This window comes from Colobus angolensis, unplaced genomic scaffold (assembly GCF_000951035.1).
Source record: "Colobus angolensis palliatus isolate OR3802 unplaced genomic scaffold, Cang.pa_1.0 Scaffold17, whole genome shotgun sequence".
Taxonomy (NCBI): Eukaryota; Metazoa; Chordata; class Mammalia; order Primates; family Cercopithecidae; genus Colobus; species Colobus angolensis.
The window spans coordinates 1,667,772-1,692,992 of NW_012114821.1; the positions used below are offsets into that span (position 1 = coordinate 1,667,772).

A 25,221-nucleotide genomic window follows, 5' to 3' on the forward strand; every position below is an offset into this window, starting at 1 on the left:
TCATTAAACACCAGGTAGTGTGGAACAACAGAGAGCACGGATCCCACACGGGGGGACAGGGCGGCTGACAGCGGTCATTTGTCATCACTGAGCTGCCCAAACTCAGACTGCACTGCGAACGGCAGCTTAGGGTGACTTATGGCCCTGTCAGGCTGCTGTTGTGATTTGATAATCCGTAAATGTTTGTCAAAGATGAATTCCCAGATCCCACGGGGCTGCGGCCCAGGGACGCGAGGCCAGGGCGTGAAAGCTGAGGGGCCATTCTCTCATGTGGCCGGCCACGTGCTGCACCCGCCTGGGGAAGTGCTGGGGCCCAGCCTCCAAGGCAGTCCTAGCAGGGCTCCCAGGAGGGGCCGGATGCGCCTGCTCCTCCTCTCTCAAGGCTGGAGTCCTCTGCCGTCTCTGTTGTGGGGTGAGCATGTGCCTGAGAGCGAGTGTGTGTGTGTGTGTGTGTGTGTGTGTGTGTGTGTGTGTGTGTGATTGCGAAGTTTCCTTTCGTGCTGATGAGGCTTTGAGGCAAGTTTTTCTGCCAACGTGGGATTCTGGCAGGGAGGGCCTAATGGCGGCAGCGAGCAGGTCTCTGTGCTCCACCCTGTTGAGCAGCCTCAGGGCGTGGGGCCAGAGGGTGTGAGGTTGCCCAGGAGGACCCCAGCAGCCCCGCGGCCCTGCTCCTGGCCACCACCACCCACAGGAGCTCCTGCCCTCCATCTGCAGCGTTTGAGGTCCTGGGAGCCATCACACACAAGAAAAGTGAAGTGATTTATTAGACTCATAAAAATTCATACTTTGTGGTTCCAGTCATCTCACATCTGAAGCTCGTTAGAGCGCGGTCCTGGCAGCTCCCACCGCGCCAGCGTGGGGGCGGGGCACTCACCAGCCGCCCCCTGCCTCGACTGCCATTGTGGCGCATTTAGAGAAATGGACGGGCCTGAAGCACATGCAACCGCGCAAGGGGAGGGCTGGCAGCGGTGGAGGGCCCAGCCGTGTCACCAGCACACTCCCCGAACCTGCAGGGCCTGGGCTGGAACCAGCAGGTCTGGCTGGATGCCAGGGTGCTGAGTGTGGGTGACCCCTAGGGCTGGCTCCAGATGGGCAGTGAACCTGTGACAACACAGCCAGGGGTCTGCCCACATAGATGGTGGTCCGGGTGCGCAGGTGGAACGGCCGGTGTTTCCAGCTGTCTTGAGTGACACAGGTGGAGCGCCGGTGCAGGCGGAGGGGGCCGGTGTTTCCAGGCTCCATCCCTTCCAAAGGCACCCACAAAGGCTCCTTGGCCCAGCACCTGCCTGGCCCAGCTGTGCCGTCTGTGGGCATCGTGGGCTGGTGTCTTCCTCTAGGCCTTGGCCACATTCCCACTGCCCTCAGCTGATGTGGCTGGCATTGTGGGTTCTGTGTGGTGGCCAGGAGGGGCAGCGGTGCCTCCCTTCTCGTGATGGGGATGTTCTGCCTGACCTGGCCAGAATCAGGCAGGAGCCCTACCTGGATCTTTCCCTCCAAACAGTGGAGGAGCCTGGGAGGCCTGTTTGTGGGGAGAGGCTGAGCCTCCCGTGGTGCCCACTTTGATTCCACTTTTCCGCACAACTGCAGGGTCCCCACAGCCTACCAGTGCTGTCTGCGGGAAGCTGATGTCACGCATGACCAGCCGGGTTGTGTGCTTATCAGCACTAATCACTGCAGCCCCTCGCTGCGCCCCAGGGGCCCTGCCGATGACCCGCCTGGCTGGCGTGATGGAGGGCTGAGGCGTTGCAGGGCGGGGAGTGTGTGTGCGCCACAGGCTGGCTCCATCCTGCCCTTCTCGGTGTCTAGGTGAGAAAAGCAGCTGGGAACTGCCCATCTGTGGTTGGGGAAGAGAAGAGCAGAGGCTGGGCTTCTGGATCGGGGAGCGGGGCAGGAGCCTCATGGCAGGCCTGGGCCCCAGGGACTGACCCTCATGTTTCTCAGAACCCAGCAGTAAGGACTGGTGAGTCCAGACAGTGGGTGCAGGGCATGGTAGGCTCCCTGAGCTCCCAGCGTTCACTGAGGGGTGTGTCCACAGGATGGTGGGGGGCACTGGCCGGGCACAGGCCTCGTCCTACGGGAGCAGACACCCAGGACCACAGCAGTTGCGGCGGCTGGGCCTAGCTGCACATGGGCCAGACAGGGAGGGGACTGAGGAGGGCAGAGAGAAGAAACAGACAAAAAACCAGGGAGGCTTTCCTGTCCTGCCTCGGAGAGTGGCCTTGGAGAGTGGCCATGCAGCCCCTAACTTCACCAGGTGTCAGTAGAAATGAGGCTGTTGGTCCTGCAGATGGGTGCCCACAGGTGCCTGTCCAGGCGGTGAGCCCAGCTCCTGGGTTGGGCCGCATTTGAGCTACACAGCCTGGCTCAGCACGAAACTCGAGGGCCTGAGGGGAAGCGAGAGGCGGGTACAGGTTTGTGGGGTGAGCAACCTGGCCCCGTCCTGGCTGCTAGGGGCGAGAACCACAGGATCGGGAATGACCATGCGCGTGTGCTCACGCCTGTGTGCATGCCCACCGCCCGCCATGTGCGTGTCAGTCTCTGCGCGTGTGCTCCTGAGTGCACTTGTGTGTCCCGGCAGGATCAGGCTTGGTGTGTGGTGACACCAAGTGGACGCTGGCAGGCAGGCCTTGGGTGGGCCAGTGGCTCCAGGCCAGCTCCATTGTAGACGCTGCAGACACTGGGGAGACAAGGGCCCGAGCCAGGGTGGGTTCTGCAGTGGCAACCCAGGTGGGAATGGTGGGGACCGATGGCCTAGGCTCCTGTGAGAGCAGGCAGTCTCCTGTGGACCTCATGGTGGCACTTGAGGGCCAGAGACCTCCTGTTTGACCTCACTGCCCCCTGCACATGGTGGACCTCGGGGAAGCCGCTCCTGATGGCCCCTGGGGTCTGCCCACCCTTCCTTGGAGGCCAGAACCTATGTCACCCCAGTGTAGTGTTGGCCTCGCCACCTTCAGGACCTAGCGCGTGGAAGTGCTGGGGGTGAGCACCAGGCTACCAAGGTGGTGACCGTGTGGCTCCAGGGGACAACTCAGACTGGGCCAAACTTCAGAAAGGGCCTGGTGGAGGGACCCTCGGTGGTCAGGCCCTGGCGAGCTTCGCTGGTTTCAGCTTCTCCACAGCCCTTCACCTTGGCTGGGCCACCCTGTCCACTCCCATCAGCCTCAGCAAAGGCTGTAGGAGCTGCCAGGCCCGGGTGCCTTCCAGGAGGTGCCCCAGACTAGGCCTGGGCTGTGCAGGGAAGGGCATCTGTGCTCACAATGGGCAGAGCCTCCTGCCTCAGGAATAGCGAGAACTGTTACCTGAGCTGCCTTCAGCGAGAGACAGTTCTGCGAACGCTACCTCTGATTGGCTGCAGTGGCAGGTGCTGTGCCCCTACCAGGCCCGGGGGTCTGCACACCACCCAGACATACGTCATGGTCTGAAATGCGAGAGCCCGGGTCTCTCGGGAACATAGGCCACATGCTCTGTTGGAGTTTTCATGGCTGTTTCTCCAAGAGCGTGATCAGCCGCTGTCAGGGACGCTGCCTGACGGGACTCCGTGAGCCTCCAGCGTGGGGCCTGGTGCTGGGTGTTCAGCAGCCTTGGTGGGGGCAGGATCACCTGCCAGCTGCAGCAGAGGAGATGGGGCCTCTGGGCTCACCTGCCCTGTCGGCTGGTCTGGAACTTGCCTGCCCCGTTCCCTGGGGCTCCCCCTGTTCCCCTGCCTTTGCCCCTCAGCAGTCTCCTAGCCAAGTTGGGAGGGGTGGGGGTGTGAGGGGCCTTTGAGCTGGACCTGCAGGGGTGGAAGGTGTGGCCTGCGCTTGGCAGGTGCTTCCTGAGGGCGGCGTGGTACCAGAGGCTGTGGAGCCAGCTGAGGCCGCAGGTGTGAGCATGGTGCCAGCCAGGCAGGAGCACAGGGTAGGCCTGGGCGTGACTCCCAGTGCCCCCAGTGCCTGGGTACCCCCCGCCCAGGCTGTCCCAGGCTCTTGCAGCCCCTACTCCTCTAGTCCTGGGCCTGTGCCCTGCTGTCTCCTCTCTCAGGAACCCCAGGCTCTGCTCATTCCAGGCACTTCCTGGGGTTCCCCGCGCCACTGAGCACTCTCTGTTGTAATCACAGCTCTAATTAGGCGATTCATCGTGGGAACTCTGCTCTCTGGGAGACGTTGCCTCGTCCCTGGCGCCCTCTTGTGGCTGTGGGGCTGAAGGCGCAACCCCCGAGCTCTGGGTTGGTCAGGCTGTGCCGGAGGGAGAGAGGACCAGGCCTGGCCGGTGAGTGGGGCCGGGAGTGTGACTGGAGCTGTGTCGGGGGGCCTCGCGAACTCAGGTTTCTGGGACCGGCACAGGGCCTCCTGCCCTCTCTTTAGGCTGTGTCCTGCTTGCTTGTGGGACACTCGTGGCCCTACTGGAAGGTGCCATCCCTAGTCTGTGCTGCTGCCCGGCCCCTCCTGCCTTGTGCTCAGGGCACTGGGGCCAGAGACCTGGGCTGGCACAGAGTTGGCACCACCTCTCAAAAACTACAACAGGACTGGAAAGACACAGAATTAGGTCACAGACACCAGGAGAAGTGGGTTTGCAGGTGTTTAAGCTGCCATTAGTCAGAGAAGGGCATAGGCAGTGTGGAGATGGTGAGGTGCCAGGGCAACTGTTGATAAAAAGCAGATCAGGTAATGTACAGAGAAGGTGGAATTGTCAGGAATTAGGGATGGGGGGCCTGACTGGCTGGAATGCCCATGGCCCACAGCCATCCATCACCCTGGGCAGCGCTGCAGCAGCCCCGGGGGCTGCACCTGGACTGGCCCCTTCCCTGCTCGCTCTCCTAGCATGCAGGGTCTGGGCTGCCCCAGGCCTGTTCTGTGGGCCTGGCCCATTCTGGCTGCTCACTGCTGCCACTTCTCTCAGGAATGTGGTGTGGTGCGAGGTGTCTGTTGGGCAAGTCAACATCATCCCTTCATGGGCCCAGCACCGTCCTGTCTGCTGCTGTGGGGGTGGCTATGGCCGATTCCAGCAAATTTTATGCCAGTCTTTGGCCTCCTGCTCAACTGTCCCCACTCCCCAGCTGGGATGAAGTCTGCGGAGGCTTGGGGAAGGGGCTTCTAGAACCAGGGTACTTTCTTGGGCCGGCAGCCTGGCAGTGACAGTTTTGCTGTCTTTGCGCTGGGCCGGTCTGCACCAGGGCCAACTCGGGCCGGCAGCCTGGCAGTGACAGTTCTGCTGTCTGCGCTGGGCCGGTCTGCACCAGGGCCAACTCGGGCCGGCAGCCTGGCAGTGACAGTTCTGCTGTCTGCGCTGGGCCGGTCTGCACCAGGGCCACCTCTTGTGCCTGCTGTTTCTGGAGGCCTTGGTGCTCCCATCTCTGTAGCCCCCTGTGCATGAGGCCCAGGGGCTGGTGGATGCTGCCCTGGGGCCAGAGGCTTTCTGGGTCTCTGCCTCAGTTGATGGGCGAGGCCCTGCCTGATGGCGTTGGTCCTGCTCCCATCGGCAGGCTGGGAGCTGGACAGACAGCTGGACAGCTCCCCGGGACACTCACTTTGGCCCTGGTGGGCTGGACAGTGGGGTGGTGGAGCCGCCTTCTCTCCTGCTTGACAGCCTCAAACAGTTCTTTGCACAGAGTAGTAATTCTAGTTTCATCTTCTTATTCATTAACCAATTGTGAAATTGGCAACTCATTTTCTTCCTAGTTATTTCCCTTTGAAGTTCCATAAAAATCTGAACTCTCCCTCAACTCCTGCTCCGTGTAAAACAGAGAAAGGCTGCAACCTCCATCTGATCAGATCAGCCATCTGTGTTGGAATTGTCCGAGGAGAGTGAGCTGGGTGGGCAGGGCCAGGCTCTGCAGGAGCAGCTCATGCCGGGGGTGGGACCAGACTCCTGGACCCCTGATGGCCGGGCCCAGCCTCAGCTGCCACCCTCCTGACGGTGCATCGTTGGGCATGTGGTGCTTGGTACACAGGAGGGCTCTTGGGGTGCCTGAGGGCTGCCCCACCTGGCCCCTGGCCCGAGGTGGTGCCGTGTGCAAGAGCTCAAACCCTGCTGATGGATGGGCTCATATCCCATTCACATATGATGCCAGCAGTTTTTTTGTAGTTTGTCTTCCATTGCGGTAGTAAAGTTTTTAATTAGGAAAGCTAATGAGATCGATTAGTCATTAGAAGTGACCTCTTGATGGCAGGCGGAGAGGGCTGTGTGTGCGGGGCTGATAACGCGGGCCAGGGCATTGCCGGCAATAAAGGCGCAAGGGGCTCGACGTGCGCCGAGTGTGCCACGGGAATGCGTCACGTGGAGAAAAAAAATTACACCCCTGAAAGTCTGTAATGAAGGGAATTAAACCAACATCCTATCTAAATAACATGATTATCTACACAAACCCCAGCCAGCCAGGAGGGATGGGGGCCTGGGCTGTGTCCTCAGGGAGGAGGGCAGAGGCCTGTTTCTGCCTGGGTCCTTCTTGGCCACAGAGCAGCGTCCTGCAGCCTCCCAAGCCTTGCCACCTGCCCACGCCATTGCTGCACACCCTGGGGAACAGGGCCGGGGAGGGACGCTTCCTTCCTGCAGCCCTGACTTTCTGGGTCTGTGTGCCCTTGCTCCTGCCAGCCGCTGGGGGCCCAGCTCAGAATTCATCTGCCACTACCCCTCTGTCCGGCTGTGCCCTGCCTGTCCTGGGTTGTCATGAGCTTGTCCGAGCTGCCCATCTGGGAATGACAGGGACTGCCCGTGGCCTGCAGGGCCAGGCTGTGGGGGACACGACCCTGCTGTGGGGGTGGGTTGCAGGCTAGAGCTCAGCTTGGACCCACACTGGCTGCCGCCTTCCCACTGTGAGCCCCTCGAAGTGCCCCCACTCTGCTAGGGCCTGTGGGAGAGGGGTCTATCTAGGTGACATGTGCAGAACATACCTGCCCAGCCGGAGTAGGTTGTGACAAGAGGTTGGGGCCGCGTTATGACCGTGTGGTTTTCAGGAGGGGAAGTAACACACAGTAAGGCAAAGAAGCCTGACCTGACTGTTACCAGCACCGCGCGGGAGTGTGATCATGGTGCCGCCGCCTGCCAGACCCTGCCTGCCCCAAGCTGCCCCTCCTGGGCAGAAGTGTCCTAGACTGCAGAGTCTGGTCCTGTGTGCAGTGGGGGCTGGGACTTCCTAGAGGACTTGGCATGTGCTGGACCTGGGAGGGAGCGCCTGGGAGGGAGGGCGAGCTGTGCTCCCCAAGGTTAGAGGTGGTTTTAGCCAAAGGGATGCTGTGCACTTGGCGACGGGGATAGAACTGGGCCAGGTCTGGGGGCTCCTGCGCTCAGAATTTGGGGAAAGAGGTTGATGAGGGGAACACAAACCCCCAGGGCCTGAGTGTGGCCCAGTGTCCCTCCTGCCTTGCTTGGCCCCGCCTGGCCTCCGAGCAGGACTGCACCCTGGCTTTGTCGCGCTGTGGCTCCAAGGGGGACAGCGTCGTCCCAGGCTCTACGTCCCAGAGCAGCGGGCACTGGGCGGCCTGGGAGGCTTGTGGGAAGCCGTGGTGGGAAGCAGGCTGCAGGCTGGCAAGTGGGTCACCTGGGTACTCTGGGGTTAGGGGTGGGCAGGTGGCAGCCCCGAGGCCTGGACCCACGGCTGGCGGTGCTCCAGTGGGTGCCCTGACTGCCCAGGTGCCGAGGCTGGCCCCCAGCTTGGCCCAGGTGGGGCAGGAGCAGCTGGGCAGCCCATTGCTCTCCTCAGGCAGAAGCAGGGAGCCTGCAGCAGGGCTGGAAGGTGGGGAGGTCACCACAGGGTAATTGATAACTTAAGGACTTCTTATGTTCTCCAGCGCTTAGTTGAAACAAGCTATTATTGATTTTTTTGCTGGTCTCTCCTTGCTTGTAAGACCTTGAAAATTCACTTGGCAGACTCTCTGATGTGGCCTCGGGGGGGGTCTTGGGAAGGCTTTGATGCCGTGTTGGGGCCAAGTGTTCCTGAGTTGCTCCCGTGCAGGCTGACAGGTGCCTTGGTAGAGGCTGCAGCTTGGATGGTGCTGGGGAAACGCCGGAGGGAGGGGCTCTTTGCCGACATCTGGACAGGGCAGTGCGGGCAGGAGAGTGAGGGAGCCTGTGGAGAGATGGGCCAGAAGTGAGGCCTCCAGGAGGGACCCTGCCTGCTCAAGATCCATTGTGTTTAGGGCTCTGGAAAAGAATTGGGGAAATGGTAACAGTTACTGGTCCTTTCCAAGGAGCAGGGTGCCTCGAGGGCTATTTGGCTGTGGGGGCCAAGAGGGTGTGTCCTGGGGCTTGGGGGCAGTCAGGGGCCCCTGTGCCCTGACTGGAAGGAGGTGAGGTCCGCTGGGCTGGGCTGGGCGGGGGCCTCCTGTGGGCGACCCTAAGTGGGGTGGAGGGGGCCGGGGCCTCTTGCAGCAGCCCCTGAGCCTTGGGCTTCAAGGGGAGCTGTTGGGAGGGCGGGCCTGCACCCGCTACTGGGTTAGCTTTAATGATCAGGGCAGCCAGAGCTGTACACGATGCAAGTTAGGCAATTAGATGCAACCCTCAAAGCTGTGGGTAAATTGCCAGCTATCAAGTGGAAGGGAACTCGGACAATAGATTCCTGTGAATTGCATGAAACGTTCAGCAAGAAAAAAGCTATTGTGTCTATCACCCTGCAAAATGTTATGAAAACAGTGATTAAGTACGTAAATCCGTCTGGGCATGGAGGTGAGGAGGTGCCGCTTGAGGAGGTGAGTGCTCCAGCAGCCCTCCCGTGTGGTGAGTGCTCCAGCAGCCCTCCCGTGTGGTGAGTGCTCCAGCAGCCCTCCCGTGTGCACAGCCCTCCCGTGTGGTGAGTGCTCCAGCAGCCCTCCCGTGTGGTGAGTGCTCCAGCAGCCCTCCCGTGTGCAGGGCACAGGCCAGGAGCCTCCCAACCCCCCACCTCTGGCTTGGGTGAGGTGGCCCATCTGCCTGCCTCACTGCCCTGCTGGCAGTCACTCAGCCACCTCAAGTCTGCCTGGTGCGGATACTGTCTAGGGGCCTCCAAGGCGTCCCCAGCTGCCAGGCCCCTGGCTTCTCCTGGTTTTCCTGTGGGCATTCCATTGCTTCTCCAGATGGCTAGAGGGTGTGAGGGGCTGGTGCCCACCTCTCCTAGAGGCTGCACTGGCTAGCTCCTGAAGCGTCGGCTGCCAGGCACCCTGGGGATATGTGTGCCACATGGGTTGAGAGTTTTATCCACGGGGCGATGGAGAGTCTTCAGGCTCTGGCACAGGTGGTGGGCAGAGCTGGCACTGTGGGCAGCCTTTCTGACCCTGCCCTTGCCGACCTTCCCTGACCCATGTCTGTGCCCTGGGTTTTCTCTGCAGCATCCAGCCTGCATGCCGTGCAGACTCCACCCACCAGCAAGGTGATCAAGACCCGCTACCGCATTGTCAAGAAGACGCCGGCCTCGCCTCTCAGCGCCCCGCCCTTCCCCCTGTCTCTGCCCTCCTGGCGGGCCCGGCGGCTCTCACTATCCAGGTAGGAAGGCTTCCTCTGGGCTCCTGCAGGCATGGGGACTGGGCAGTCTGGCCCTGCCCTGAGGGCTGCGGGGTGGAACCCGAGGGCCAGGGGGAGCTGAGCGCATCCCAGAACTGCTTGGTGTTTGGCTCGTTGGCTGGGGACCAGCCTGATTTTTCTGTGTCTTTAGCAATTTCTGCACCAAATAGGAGGCCAGCCTGTGAATACCACATACACATGAAGACGGACGGACACACACGCACACGTGCCCTGCTGTTCTCAGCAAGCCTATTAGCTGGTGAGGGCTCTGTGCCATGGAAGCTTCCGCGGCCCGGACAGTCAGGGCCCACGCCAGGTGCTGTCTGAGCATCTCTTAGGGAGAAGCTTCTGGTGGGAGAGGCTGGGCCTTCAGCGGCCTGTCTGGAAGCTGTCAATGTATAATTGTCAAGGTGGTGGTGTGAGCTCCTCCTTGCCCTGCTGCTGGCTGCCTGCCTGTGGTCTGACCCCCACTCGCACTCTGACCTTGATGCAGGCTGGGAGGGCAGCTCTGTCAGCGGGGATCGGCTTTTGCCTTCCTGGGGCCCCCACCCCAGGAGGCTTTGCCACCTGCTCAGTGGAGGTTGCTCAGTCTCTGGGCCTCAGGAGGCCTGGCCCTAGGGGGTTGGCCCCTTCCTTTGCTGTGGTGGTGGTGCCCCATCTCCAGGATCGGGAGAGGGTGATAGCCCTGGCGGGAAGCAGACAGTGGCAGACCCCTCCCTCTGTCTTCTGACCCTCCCTGAGGGAGCCTGCTCCTGGGGGAGTGGCATGGGCCAGAGATGGTGGGCAGGGCCTCGGGGCGAGCAGCTATAGTCCAGGGAATGGCCACCCGCCATACCGTAGCTGTCTGGCGGTTCCCTGCTGCTGGCCAGAGGTTTCCAGGCCTGAGGCTAACTCCAGGGGATCCACCGACCAGTATGGGCAGCCCTGTCTAGCTCTGGGGCCCTGTGGCAGGTCAGCCAGCTGGCGAGCCCGCCAGGCGGTGTCCTGCTGCCTCCCATATCACCCGGCCACACTCAGCTTGGCCCTGCTGCTGACTTTTCTGGAGGCAATAGCTGGAGTATATTTTAAATTAATTTTACTGCACTTTTTGTAATATTTTTGTTTTAAATAGATTTATAAGCATCTCGGGGGCTATTTCTACAAATTTATGAAGATAATTTTTATTCTCTCGATAAGGTTAAATTTACACCTGCTATTTCCATATTAATTCACATTGCTAAGTGGATCTAATTTTCTTCCGTTCTTCTATCTGGTGAGCATGGCCTTTCCTAATGCAATTTCCCCCACACTAAATCACTGTGATCGGGAGTCATGATCGAGCTAAATTAACTTAAATTAATTTACTTAATAAGAGCCCCAGATCATCGGGAATGAGGTTCAGATTTATGGATTCTCCGCTCCTGCTCCCCGTCCTGTGGTCGTCGTCAGCCCGACGTCGAGGGTCCATCTCTCCCAGGGGTGCGGCTGGGGGCTGAGTGATGATTGTCCTCAGGGTGGACCCAGCAGGGCCTCTCCTTCGGGATTCTGAAGGCTGAGAAGGCCTCCGGTTTGGGTCCAGCTGGTCTGAGTCCTGTAGCTGGGCCTGCTCAGGAGGTCCTGACGGTGTTGTTGCACAGAAACGGGTGCCGGGGCCCTGGGGCTGAGGAGGCCGGGAGGAGGAGGAGGTGGCAGCCGGCCCAGCACCCAGGGCCTCCTGTCGGTGCCGTGTAGCTGAGAGCCGCGGGTCAGCTGAGAGGCTCCCTCCAAGCTCCCTGTTCTTCCAAAGCGAAGCCTGGCCAGCTCCCCTGCAGGGAGCGGCCGTTACTCTCTGAGTGTCCTGGTGTAAGGGCTGGACCACAGGCATGGGTGGGTAGGAGGTGGAGTAGACCCCGCCTTTGATGGATCAAGACCCCCAGCACCAGGAGCCTGAATTCAGCCCACCCCTGGAGGCCCTGGCTGTGGTTGGTGGCCATGGGCTCCAGGCCTCAGTGTCTTCTCTATGTGTGAAGGCCAGGCTGAGCCCACCCTAGGATGCACATGTGGCTAAGGAGGTGTGTGAGGGGCCCTCCCCGCTTTCCTGACCGCCTCAGCCCAGTCCTGTTCCACCCCTTGCCAGGCATCTGGGACCCTTCGGGGCCTGAGCCCTGGGCTTGTGGGTGTGGGGGTGCGGCGGGGAGGGTGTTGAGCTGAGGGGCACGACTCTTAGGAAACCTTGGGAAGAATGGCCACCAGCGGGCTGGGCCTTCCTTGCCCGGGGTCACCTGCGTCCTAGCATGGCTGCCTGGCCTGCTGTTGGCTGTACACATGCCTGGGCTCTGGGTTGTTGAGGCAGAAAGGGCCTGTCTGGGCCAGCGGCTGGTCTGGCCTGGCCCATGCGCCATCTCCCGTGCTCCATCAGAGCCAGGGCTGCCTGCATGTGACTGAACCCTCAGCCCTCCCTGGGCAGGCCCAGGCCACCATAGACTAAGGGCTGCCATGGAGAGGAAGAAGGCAGGCTGTCCTGCCATTTGGCTGGCTGGAGCCTGAGACCAGGGCTCTCCTTGGGCCCCAGCTCCCTCACCCATCCCTGGAGGGGCTGGCGGGCAGGCCCCAGCAGTCCTGGAAGCCACGGTGGTCACAGTTGGCAGGGGCTGGTGGACACGCGGGAGGGGAGGGAGGCAGGGTGGCTAGCTGCTGAGGGATAGCGCTGGTGTGGTGGTGTGGGATGCTCCCGGCCGACCCCTCACTGTGATTGGAGATCTGGTCGCCCTGAGAGGAAGTCATGTGTATACTTGGGGCGTCTTCCCCTCAGCGCCTCGGCATCTTTCTCTGTTGTTGAAGCGGACCCGCGAGTTCCGAGCATGGAGCCGGAGCTGCTCTCCATGAAGCCCCCAGCTCCTGGGAGATGGACGAGGCCAACAGCGCGCGCTGCTCTGGGAGGAGAGGGAACCGCTGGCAGAGACCCGGCAAGGGGACAGCAGTGGGGAGCACAGCGAGGCCCAGGGGGCTCTGAGTGTCGAGGGAAGGCCCTGGGATGTGTGTGAAGGCCAGGCTGACCCCGCCCCAGGATGCACACGAAGATCCCAGGACTGCTGCTGGGAGTGGCTGAGCATCCTGGGCAGGGTGTGGTTGGGGGCAGCACAGTGCAGTGCAAACCTGACATCCTGTCCCTGCCTGCTTGTGCCATGGGAAATGGTAGGGTCTCTAGGCCCTGTCCTGAGCTGGAACCCCAAAGACAGAGGAGGGGGCAGGACCTCTGCCACCCCTGTCCTGAGAGGAATGGGACTGGGCCCTGCCCAAGGTGGGGACAAGAAGCAGTAACACAGGCTTCCACAGTGAAGCTTGCACAGCTCTGCTGCTGACAACAGCCCTCACCTTGTCCTGTCTCTGTCCCTGTCTCTGGGACCTCACCTCCCCTCTTTTCCCCTCCCCTCAGCTGTGATGCTCATGGTGGGGACTGCACCGCCCTGAGGAGGCAACAGAGGGGGCCCCCCTTCTGGCCATGAGCCCCCAGGACCCCTCTGCAGCTCCTCTCGGCTTTCGGTTGGAGAGCCCCAGGCCCTGAGCTATTGGCCCTAGCTCTGCCCTGGGCGGTGGGGAGGGCTCAGTGTGATTAGGCCTGTTCCCTCCTCTGGGAAGCTCTAGAAACTCCCCTTGCCTGCAGCCTGAGGGAGGGAGGGTGGGCAAGTGGGTGCCTGGCCTGAGCCTAGGCCTCTGCCCTGTCCCAGGGGGTGATTTGGCACACGTGACTTCTCCCTCCCTCTCCTAATTTAAGTAGAAAGTTACTGTCGGCCTGGTGGACAGCAGGGGCCCCTGATGGGCCCATGTGGACAGCATCGGGGCCCCCTGATGGCTGGGTTTGTAATAGGGGCTGAGGCCTCCCTGTCAGTGGCTTTCTCTGGGCCTGGACATGGAGGAGGCCATGGGGAGATGGCTGGGTGCTGGAGGAGGTGGTGGTGGGGAGATGGCTGGGTGCTGTGGAGGTGGTAGTGGGGAGATGGCTGGGTGCTGTGGAGGTGGTAGTGGGGAGATGGCTGGGTGCTGGAGGAGGCGGTGGTGGGGAGATGGCTGGGTGCTGTGGAGGTGGTAGTGGAGAGATGGCTGGGTGCTGGAGGAGGTGGTGGTGGGGAGATGGCTGGGTGCTGGAGGAGGCGGTGGGGAGCCGGCTGGGTGCTGGAGGAGGCGGTGGGGAGCCGGCTGGGTGCTGGAGGAGGCGGTGGGGAGCCGGCTGGGTGCTGGAGGAGGCGGTGGGGAGATGGCTGGGTCCTGGAGGAGGTGGTGGTGGGGGAGATGGCTGGGTGCTGGAGAAGGTAGTGGTGGGGAGATGGCTGGGTGCTGGAGGAGGCGGTGGAGAGCCGGCTGGGTGCTGGAGGAGGTGGTGGGAGGCAGCTGGGTCCTAGAGGAGACGGTGGGGAGATGGCTGGGTGCTGGAGAAGGTAGTGGTGGGGAGATGGCTGGGTGCTGGCTGGTGGCCTCCGGTTTGTGACCGGCTGGTGCTCGTCGTCAGACAGAAGGCAGAGGCTGCTGGGCAGCAACTCCTGGGGCTTCTGCGTGCTGCCAGCCAGGCCTCTGAGGATGGACACACCATTGAGGTGTGTTCCAGACATCATGCATAGAGGCTGGGGTGGGGCAGAGGGTGGGAGGAGAAAAGGAGCAGTGCCTGTGTGCCACGGGCAGGACGGGACTCCTGCCTCAAGGGGTGGCATCCATGGTGCCACCTCTGCTCCCATCAGAGGCTGCATTGCCCTTGCCTCCAGATGCCCGGCCATGTGGCTGCTTGGGGCGGGGCAACAGCTGACAGGGTCATGCTGGTGGTGTGCCGGCCATGTGCCATCTCTCCCCAGAAGCTGAGGCATGGGACTGGGCTGTTTTGCTGAGTGTGGTGCCCGTCACATCTGTCCAATACACAGGAAGGGGCTGTTGCTCTGGCCCGGGGACGCTGGGAGCTTACTGTACTGCTGCTTTACGCGCACCTTGGCCCTGCCACAGTGGTCCCTGAGAGCTGGCCCTGGCCAGCCCTTCCCTGGACCCAGGACTGCTGCCTTGAGGTGAAGCCTGTCTTGGGGGTGCCAGGCCTGGTGCCAGCCCAGAAGCTCAGAGGGCCTGGGATGCAGGGGTGCGAGGCAGAAGGTCAGTGAAGGGTTTTGGAGGAGCCACCCTGAAGCCTCAGGCTCTGCTGAGGGGATTTAATTTTTTTGTTCTGAGATTTGTGGATTTGCTGGTGCCCTCACCAGCTCCAGCAAGTTCATTAATCTGAACTGAAGCTGAAATGTGACTTATATCCCTAACTGCCTGTCACCTTTTTTCTCTTTCCAAATTCATTTGACATGAAAGTGCGAAATAAACAGAAGCCGCTGCGCTTAAGCAGATGAATCGGAGGCTTTTCCATCCTGACTACAAATGGTCCTGTCATGGGGCTGCCTCTCGCTGGGCTGCCTTATTTTATTTTATTTTATTTTGTGTCTGTGCGGTAAATCTTAAGTAATCTGTGCAGTTTTGACGAGGGTTAGGCCAGGATTTTGAAGGGCCCTGAAACGCTTCTCCAAAGTGACGCCTCATTAAAGAGGAATTCAGCCCGGGGAAGGGAGGGGTCCCCACCACGATGCTGCGCTCCCCGTGCGTGTCTCCTTAATGAGCAGGTGTGCCTGCACAGCCTCCTGGGACACCAGCCACCCTGCCCCGCCTCTTGCCAGTCTTCTGGTTTGGGCACTATCTTTGTCAGCCGGGGCCGTGTCACACAGTAGCACAGACTGGGGCTTCAGCAGACGCTGACTTCTCACAGTCCTGGGTCGAACGTTCGAGACCAGGGTGCTGGGCAGACTTGGTGTCTGGCGAGGGACTTCCTCTGGGTTTACAGACAGCTGTCTTCCCACGCATCCTCACATGGCCCAGAGAGAGGCAGGGAGAGCGTGGTGAGTGTGTGTGCACCCCGGGGTCTCTCATGAGGATGCTTGTCCCATCACGAGGGTCCCACCTCAGAACCGTTTCACCTCATCACCTCTGAAGGCCCTGCGTTCTCACACCATCCCGCTGGGGCCAGGGCTTCAGCATCGGGTTTTGAGGGACACAAGCATTCAGTCCGCAGCAGTGTTCTCGCCATCTTCTGATGTGCCCTGCAGGGTGTGCCAGTCAGAGGAACTTGGGATGAATCCTTATGTAAAACCAGCGCCCCGTGGCCGGGCATGATGGCTCACACCTGTAATCAGAGGAACTTGGGATGAATCCTTATGTAAAACCAGTGCCCTGTGGCCAGGCATGGTGGCTCACACCCATAATCCCAGCACTTTGGGAGGCCGAGGCAGGTGGACCACTTGAGCCCTGGAGTTCAAGACCAGCTCGGGCAACATGGTGAGACCCCATCTCTACAAAAAGTACTAAAGTTAGCTGGGCATGATGGCTTGTGCCTGTGGGTTCAACTACGTGGGAGGCTGAGGAGGCAGGAGGATCCCTTGAACCTAGGAGGCTGAGGCTGCAGTGAGTCATGATCATGCCACTGTACTCCATTCTGGGTGACAGAGCAAGACCCTGTCTCAAAAACAAACAAAAAACCCCAGCACTCCATCATGGCCCGACTCTGGAAACCCTGGTGTTCAATGTCTCCTCCAAAGCTATGTTGACATCTAACAGACGTGGCCGGGTGCAGTGGCTCACCCTATAATCCCAGCACTTTGGGAGGCCGAGGTAGACAGATCACTTGAGATCAGGAGCTCAAGACCAGCCTGGCCAACATGGTGAAACTCCGTCTCTACTAAAAATACAAAAAAATTAGCTCTTGGGCTTCCCTCACAGCCAGGAGCCTCTGTGGGGTCCTTCGGCGTTTGCAACCCTGGGCTTGGCAGTGGTCCTGGCCTGCAAAGGGCCGGGAAATGTGGCTTGCGTGGTTTCGGCAGCTCTCAGCCCCTTCTTGGGGGAGGCTCACATTGGTGGCTTGTGTTTGAGCCATGGCTCTGCCTCTGCCCCGCCCTGTACCCCTCTGCCCCCGGTTCCCATCCCCCTTAGGCTGCTTGGTCCACACAGCAGTGTGGGGGCCAGTAGGTCCAAGGTAGTGAGTGGGCAGAACACGGGGTGACCCCCTCCAGCCGGGGAGGACAGGGCTGCGTGGGGCAGGAGGCTCGTTGGGAGCACTGCTGCCTACCCTGTATGTCCTAGCACAGCTCTGGGGGCGGCCTGGAGCCACTACAGCCTCCACGGCCTTTCCTCACCTCCGTGGCAGGACAGCAGGCTGGCGAGGCAAGATGACTGGTGAGCGGGCCACACTCAGAGGCTGTGGGCTCGGGTCAGGGGGTCTGGGTGCAGGTGACCCTAAGTTCCGGGGTCTCCTGATTCCCCCCGAGCCAGGAGGGCAGGAAGGCTCTAGCCCTGCAGGTTCTGAGAGAACCCAGCCTGACAAGGCTTCACATAGAGGGGTGGTGGTTTGGGTTGTGTTTTTTAACTGGGTAGGAGCCTTGAGTCTATTGGGTTTTGTGGGTGCTGTCACTCAGGCCAAGGTCTGGCTTCTTGACCTTCTTTCCAGGGTCCCCCAGGCAGGTGGCTGCAGCAGGCTGCATGACACAGCCCCTGCCTCGGTGCCCGGTGCGCGGCCCAGGCGGTTCCTGCCTTTCTCTGCCTTTCTCCTTGGCTCCTTCACTCGCATTTGCTCACGTGGTGTGTTGAGGGCCTGCCCTGTGTCTGGCCCTGCCTGCATGGAAGCTGTGTCACCGTGGGGACTTAGGGACAGGCTTTTTGGGGCCTCTTTGTAGCTGTGGTGCCTGTCAGGCAGAGAGGGGACTCTCTTGGGGAAGGAAGCAGCTGGCACAGCACTGGGGAGCCCCAGAAAGCCCTGTGGGAGGCACAGCGTGTTCAAGTGCAGAGACTTGGCCAGGCCTTGAGCTGCTGGCAGCCCAGGTAACACACGTGAGACCCGGAGACCACGGAGGGGACCCGGACTTGGCCGTACCAGACAGCCGTGTAGCGATGGCCCTGGTTCAGCTTCTGTGTGGGGCTGCTGGTCAGCAGGTATGAAATCTGTGTCCAGGCTTGCCCTGGCCCCTGGCTACCCAGGGCCCTCCTGACCACAGCATTGCGTCTGTGCTCTGCCTTCCCCAGGACTCCACTAAGACCTCGGCCTATAGATGGCTGCAGTCAGCACCGAAAGACCACAGCTGCCAGGATGGGGCAGGGTTAGGTGGTGCTGCTCCTGGGCTGTTGCCTGTCAGAGGCGGGACTGCTCTGTAGCTCATGGCCCATGTGGACCCCAGGATGCCCTCCTGGCTTTATGGCTACACCTTCGGGGGCAGCTTCCTCCTGCTGCCCACCCAGCTGCAGGCATGAGGTGGCCGTGACTGGTAGCGGGGTTGGGGGGGATTAGGAAGGCGGTGCTGCTTGATGGACAGGTGGGTGCAGAAGCCTTGGGACTGGCCTGGATGCTGAGTCTCCCTGTCCTGGCTGTTCTGGGAACCCCTGGGAGGGAGGAGAGTAGCTGTGTGGCTCTTGGGCTCTCTCCTCTTTCCTCTCCTAATTAGCTTCTTGCATTTAATTTTTTGGGATAACTTTTTATTTTGATATAGTTTTACACTTACGGAAGTTGCAAAAATACCACCCAGGACTCCCTTACCGAAACTCACCAGTTGTTTATATGATATTTCATCGCATTTGCAGTATTGCTTTCTCTTCCTTTGTAGACGAGCTTTTGCACAGAAGCGGGAGCCTTGGTGCCCCTGGAGCCTGGTGCTTTGGGATGTCTCTGTGACCACGTGCAATTCTCCAGTGCAGAAAGGGCTGGGAGTCTGGACAAGAGAGGCCAGCTGTTTTGTGACCCTTCCACTGGGCTTATCTGATGTCTTTTTGTGATAAGGTGCAGATTTACCATTTTGGCGGGAAGGCCATGGCAGCACTGGTGTGGCCTCAGGCTGCCTGGCACAGCGGTGTTGGCCTGACCACTGGGTTTATGTCATCCGGCAGTTTCTCTGCGGAGCAGGTTACTTTGGGCAATTGTTGGGGAGAAGCGTGAGGACTGAGGGAGCATCCTGTTTCTTACTGGACTTCTGTCCGCTCATTCAAGACGTTGGGCTCACTTTCCCCTCTCCTTCCATCCTGTGAGCGGTGGTTTCCCTGTCCGCTTTGCCCTGCATCATTGTTGATTGGCTTTAGCGGTGTGGACTCAGGAGCCCTACTCCACTGGATGGGCTGTGATCTGCTCGGTAATTTTCCTCCACTGGATGGGCTGTGATCTGCTTGGTGATTTTCCTCCACTTGATGGGCTGTGATGTGTTTCGTGTGATTTTGGTTCTCACTTGGTCCCAGCCTTGGCTGGTGGAAGCCGCTTGAGGCTGGCCTGTGTCCCTTTGATGTGTCCTCTCATTCCTGGGCACGTCCTCACGTTCTGCACGGCAGGTGCTCCAGGCTCACCCTGGAGTCAGCTCTTTCTCTGCAGAACCCCGGCTCCTTGGGGTGCAGTGGCTCTCGGCCCGCCTTGGCCAAGAATCGCACAGCCACAGGTGTCGGTGGTACTAAGGTCTTGGCCTGGGGGCACACGCTGCTGCCCTCTTGAGTCAGAACAAGGGCATTGAGTGTCTGCTGCCACTCCCGTGCACACCCTCAGGCTGACGGCATGAGTTCCACTCCACCGCTGCTGGTTCACTCAGCCTTCCCTCATTCCGTGTTCCTGACTCTTCTCCAGCCAGGAGACAGCTGCCGCATCACTCTCTCAGTCTGTCTGCTCATTTGCTCAGGCCTAGCACACAAGTTCCAGTACTATTAACAGATACCACGGAGCAAAGCAGGGCTACTAACTAGGGGTCCACATTTGTTCACAGTTCTTTTCTAGGTAGAATTTACATACAGTGGGAAGTATAAATCTAACAGTCTATGTGTTCTAACAGATGCATCACCAGGTGCATTACAGGCCTGCACCTGTGATCACAGCACTTTGGGAGGCAGAGACAGGAGGACAGCTGAGCCTGCAAGTTCAAGGCCAGCTTGGGCGACGTAGTGAGCTGTCTGTTTCTACAGTTTAAAAAATAAAAAAAAGAAAGAAAAGAAAAATTAGCCAGGCATGGTGGCATGCGTCTGTACCCCAGCTACTCAGGGGGCTGAGTCAGGAGGATCGCTTGAGCCCAGGAGGTCGAGGTTACAGTGAGCCATGACTGACACTGCACTCCAGCCTAGGTGAAAAAGTGAGACTCTGTCTCAGAAACAACAACAGAAACCCCAAAACGCATGCACCTGTGCAGCACATCCCTCGTTGAGATAAAGAACATCGCCCCTGCTCTTCTCTGTCCTCTTCCCAGTAGAGGCCTCCACCCCCAGAGGTAGCCCCAGCTCTGATCCTCTCACTGTGGATTATCTGCCTGTTCTGGAGCTTCTGTAAATGGAGTCAGATGTTCTTGCATTGCTTCCAGCTTGGCTCACTCGCTTGGCACCTGATTCAGGCTCGTGTCATTGCTGGCTTCACAGTGCACTTCCCATCTTTGCCAGGGAACCTTCCTTTCTTGTTCCACACTTTATTAATTTTACTTGAGTCACTTGCAGTTTGGGATGATTGTGAATAAAGCTTGCTGAGTCCTTGTGCAGCTCTTTCTGTACACCTGTGTTTCCATGACTGTTGCACGTGGGATCGCTGGGACGTAAGACATCTGCTGACTTGATGCGAAGTCACAAAACCGCCTTCCAGCGTGCCGTGACCCGTTCTGTTCCCTCAGACGTGGTGTTGTCGGCTTTTTAATCTGCATTCTCATGTGTGTGGCCTCTCGCTGTGGTTTTAATGGGCGTTTCCCTGATGTCCAGTGACGTTGAGTACTTACTCGGGCTAACGCAAGGTCGTTGGTTGTCCTCCTGTCTGAAAGATCTGCTCAGGCCGTTTGCCTGTTTGTGACCCATATTCTGGCTCCTCATTCTTCACTGCAGGAGGCCCCCTTCCCCACCTTGCTGAGCCAGCCTCGCCCCGTGGAATGAGGCCTTTGTTCCTGCCCAGGGTCTCAGGGTGAGTGCGGGGGCTCCTGGCCCCCTGGGGGCCGTGTCCCTGTGCTCCCATCCCCTTGTGTGTCTGCCTGCAGCACCCCCATCCCCCGACCTGCCGCTTCCCTCCTGTTCCGGCTGGCCCTCACTCTGGGCTCTGCCAGCGCTGCTGTGCTTGGAAGCCCTGCCCTTCCTTCCCAGGCCTTGTGTGAGCCTGTTTGCAGGGGTGGTCACAGGCTCCTGCACTGTGGGGTGGGGTCCTGTGCTCACCCCTCAGGGGGCCCCGTTCTCCGTTCTCCATACTGGCAGGCGTTGGTGCTTTTCCCACCCAGAGCCTGGGGCCTGGTCAGAGGGGGAGCTGGCGGGCTGCCACCGCTCCCGTTGCCTGAGCTTCTCATTCACGCTCTCAGATGCTCTGGAATTTGAGAAAACTGGTAAAGAAATCAAAGCAGGAAGTTCGGCCTGAGGGTGGCAGGGAGTCTCTGCTGGAGCTGGAGGGTCCAGGGCGTTCTGGGCCTCTGTGTGGGATGTGGGTGGACACCAGGCATGGTCAGCCTGTGGGGTCTTGGGGCCCATCCTGGCCCTGGGGAGGCCTGTGGGGACGGCCCCCAGAGCTCCCCTTCCCTTCCCCTCCCCAGGCTTTCCCACGTGCTGCTGAGGCAGGACTCCGGCAGGTTTTTTAGAATTTTATTTTATGGGAACAGGCGGTTACAGCTCCCCAAGTGCTGTAAAAGTTAATGTGATGGCCTCCCTGTGCCTGTGCTCATTTTTATAATTTTTTATTTTATGAAACAGGACAGGGAGCTTAGTGACTTATTACTATTCATTTCGTTTCAATGCAGTAAATATTGATTCAGTTGGGGGTTTTCAATTTAAACCACTCGGCGATTATATAAAATATTACTGGCCTCTGAAATTATGCTTACCGATCCCTTCGGCTGCTCATTAAGGGAGGAGTGCAATTTTTAGATCCCTTTTGCCTTCATCATTCTAATAAATGGGCTGAGATACGGTTTTGCACGGAAGGTGCCACAGAAGCTGCTAGCAGGGGCTTGACAGCATGGATGCAACTCTTAATTTGGAAGTCGTCTTGAAGTGTGCTGTGGTTATTTATTTATTTCTCTGTTTGTTTGAGGCAGGCAGGCCTTTCGGCTTTTGAGTGGAGTCCTTGGCAGTGCCTGTGGCAGCAGGGCTGAGCTGGCATCCCCCCGAGCCTGCATACCTGCCACCTTCTCCAGGTGTGGCCCTCTTGCAGCCTCGGCCTTGGTGGTTTGGGGCAGGGAAGAGGGAGGAGAGCCAGTCTTGCCGGGGCCTGAGCTAGCCTGCATCCACACCGAGGCGGAGATGTCCCTGAGGGACACCTCTGATCCTCTGGGACTTTTTCCGGACAAAGGGAGAGGGACTTTTTCCTGGAGATCTTAGACCCCAGGCAGGGCAGATCTGGGCCAGGACACAGGACCCTGAGGAGGGAGCCCCTGGGCCAGGACACAGGACCCTGAGGAGGGAGCCCCTGGGCCAGGACACAGGACCCTGAAGAGGGAGCCCCTGGAACCGGGGTGCCTTTTTCCTTTGCTGTTCTGACCAGCAGGAAGTGCGTGCGGTCAGGTGCTCACACAGGTGTAGGTGCAAGGTAAGGCCCTCCCCAGGCCCCTCTGGCATCAGTCCCTTGGGAGCTGAGCATCAAGCCAGCAGTGGCTCTTTGTCCAGGTCTGTTTGCTGGCTCTGTTCCTGTCCCCACAGGTGGACAGCTCTTTGCAGGGAGCTCAGGATGGTCCTGTGGTCAGTGCTGCAGAGGGTCAGGGCCAGTGTGTCCTGGACTGAGGGTCCAGATGGTGGGGGATAAGGCGGGCTGGGGCGCTGGGAATGGCCCGATGCTGAGGCTCCGGTGGGAGGAGGGAGGTGGCCGCCACCGGATCCCCCTCACTGGGCCAGTCCGTGGTGTGTGTCCCCTGACTGTGGTGTTTTCAGTGGGTGGCTGGTGAGGAGGGGGCGCCTGGAGGCCGCCAAAGCCAGCACACTCCTCCCCCACCCCAGGCTCTGCCACCTGACCTGGGCCTGCTGGTCCCTGCATCCCTGTGCCTCTTAGGCCTCCACGCTCTGGTCCCATGCATGTCTGTCTGTTCCTTACTGTTTCTCCTCTCCATCCCGTCTGCACGCATGTGGCCGGCTCTCTCTCCATCCCCCGTCTGCACGCATGTGGCCGGCTCTCTGTCCATCCCGCCTGCACGCATGTGGCCGGCTCTCTGTAGTGGGCCCTCTTTCTGCTTTCGCTCCTTCTTTGCCCTCCTCCCCTGGGGTACAAGCCACGCTCAGGTGCTGCACCTGGTGCACCAGGTGGAGGCAACGCCCCATGGGGTAGGCTGTGAGAAACAGGGTGGCCGAGGGCTTCCCAGCAAAGTAGTGGGAGGCCAAGAGGAGTAGGTGCTGTGAGTGAAGTCCAAGCCAGGCCCAGGGTCGAGGGTGTCCTGTGCCTGAGGACTGAGGGAGTCACGCCCTGTTCTGCTCCTTCTCTAGGGCCCACCCTGCACCCGGCCCCACAGCCCTGCACGGCCTCTGCCTCCGCTCAGTCCACCCCATCCCTGCTGTGAGAGCATGGCCTGCTGGGCAATGGCGGCAGAGGGACCCGTGAGTCCAGGGGGTCCTCTCTGTGCCACTGTGACCAATGCATGGCTCCAGGCTGGGCTGGCCTGAGGAGCTGGTGATGGGGCATGTGCCCGAGCCATGTGTGGCACCCTGCGTCTCCAGCCGTGGGGCTCAAGGTTCTGCTTTGCCCTTTCGGGCTGGCTCCTGTTGCGGTCATGCGGGTGTGAGCCTCGCCCAGCCATTGTGGGCAAACCCTTGGGACAGGATGCAGGAGCTCCCTGGTGAGATGCTGCTGCCACCTCGGCAGAACTGCAGGCCACAGCATGGTTCCCTGTGGGCCAGCAGTGGCATCGAAGGGACAGGCTGCAGGGAGTGTCTGGTGACAAATCCGGAGGGAGCATCCCTTCAGTTTACACAAGGACCTTCTGGGAGGGAGCTCAAGGGCCCCCGGGGTTTCCTGTGGGATCCGTGGAATTCCCCTCAGCCTGTGGAGGGCAGAGCCCCCCGTGCCTGGGCCCTCCTGCCCCGTGTGCCCAGCCATGGACATGGGTGTCTCTACCAGTTGGTGCCTGGGCTCCCTGGAGGGAGGGGCAAGCATGGGCATTCCTGGAAACTGAAAAACCACCCCTGACAGGAAGAAATAAAATGTCCTTGTCACCCGGCGCTACCTGGGTGCCTTACACAGTTAAACGCCTTTTTTTTTTTTTTTTTTTTTGAGACAGAGTCTCGCTTTGTCGCCCAGGCTGGAGTGCAGTGGCGCGATCTCGGCTCACTGCAAACTCTGCCTCCTGGGTTCACGCCATTCTCCTGCCTCAGCCTCCGAGTAGCTTGGACTACAGGCGCCCGCCACCACGCCAGGCTAATTTTTTGTATTTTTTAGTAGAGACGGGATTTCACCGTGTTAGCCAGGATGGTCTCAATCTCCTGACCTCATGATCCGCCCGCCTCGGCCTCCCAAAGTGCTGGGATTACAGGCGTGAGCCACCGCGCCTGGCCTAAACGCCATTTTGAATACCACTTTACCTTGTTTTTAGAGGTGGTCGTAAAGTATTTACATAGTCAATGTTTGTTTGTTAGTTTGTTTATTTATTTATTTTGAGACGGACTCTTGCCCAGGCTGGAGTGCAATGGCGCGATTCTCGGCTCACCACAGGCTCTGCCTCCTGTGCTCAAGCAGTTCTCCCGCCTCAGCATCCGGAGTAGCTGGGATTACAGGCGCTCACCACCGGACTCACAGCTAATTTTTGAATTTTTAGTAGAGACAGGGTTTCACCATGTTGGCCAGGCTGGTTTCAAACTCCTGACCTCAAGTGATCTGCCAGCCTTGGCCTCCCAAAGTGCTGGGATTACAGGCATGAGCCACTGCACTCAGCCATCAGTATCTTATTTAATTCCTCCAATATATCAATCCTCCAGTCATATCTCACCCCAAACATGATTAACCTCTCAGGGCTGGGCTGAGTATCTGGCAGATGGACAGGGGTGGCGCGGTGCACTTAGGACCTGGGGACCCTTCCAGAACAGGTGCTGTGGTAGCTGTGGCATCTGCCTACCTGGTCCCAGGGCCCCACTGGGGAGGAGGGTGGCAGCAGGTTCCCTGGACTGGGCCTGGGTGGCCACTGCAGTTGGCATGTGGACAGTGCCTGACAGAGGACTGAGGCCCCCACAGGGGACAGGAGTGCTCAGGAGAGCTGGGCCTGTTGGGGGTGGGAGTCCTTAGCCTGGCTGCCCCCAACCCTGGCCTCCCTACCTCCTTTCTATTGTATTGCTATGTGGGCCCTCAGAGATGGGACTGTGGGTGAGACTCCCACAGGGTCCAGGCCCTGGGGGGCTTTCCAGCTGCTGAGCACCACGCAGCCCACCCAGCTGCTGGGGAGGCTCCCACCTTCCTCATGGCCCCCTTCCCCCACCACCTCCACGGTCCCCAGCACCTGCTAGGGCCCTGTGTGTCAGGTGCCTGCTGGGCGTGGCTGAGGAGCCACGGGTGTCTAAGGGTGTTTCCCCGGAACCGTGTGGCCTGGAATGTGGGTGGGGGCTGCAGTTCCAGAGACCCGTGGCTCAGGGACAGGCCCTGGGACCACGGCGGGTAGGATGCACCCAGCACTTTCCTGACTTTCCTGCAAGTCAGCAAGCGTCCCGCTGCCCCGCCCACTCCCCAGAGTCAGGCACGGTTTAATTTGCGGTTGGATGTCTGCTAAGATTGCGTCCACTTTCCAAGTCAGCACTTAATTGGCAAGGCGCTTGATTTAACAGCGTGGGAGCCTCCACCGGAAAAATGGCTTGAATAAATCACCG

General features: G+C 59.8%; 1 protein-coding gene across 1 annotated transcript in view; it reads left to right on the forward strand.

The window, feature by feature from the left end:
- The window catches only part of ZC3H3 (zinc finger CCCH-type containing 3), a 105,337-nt gene that overhangs the window by 24,974 nt on the left and 55,142 nt on the right, over positions 1–25,221 (forward strand). The window contains exon 4 of the mRNA XM_011938075.1: positions 9,279–9,432. Coding sequence (XP_011793465.1) covers positions 9,279–9,432 — 154 coding nt within the window. The remainder of the gene's footprint in view (positions 1–9,278; positions 9,433–25,221) is intronic.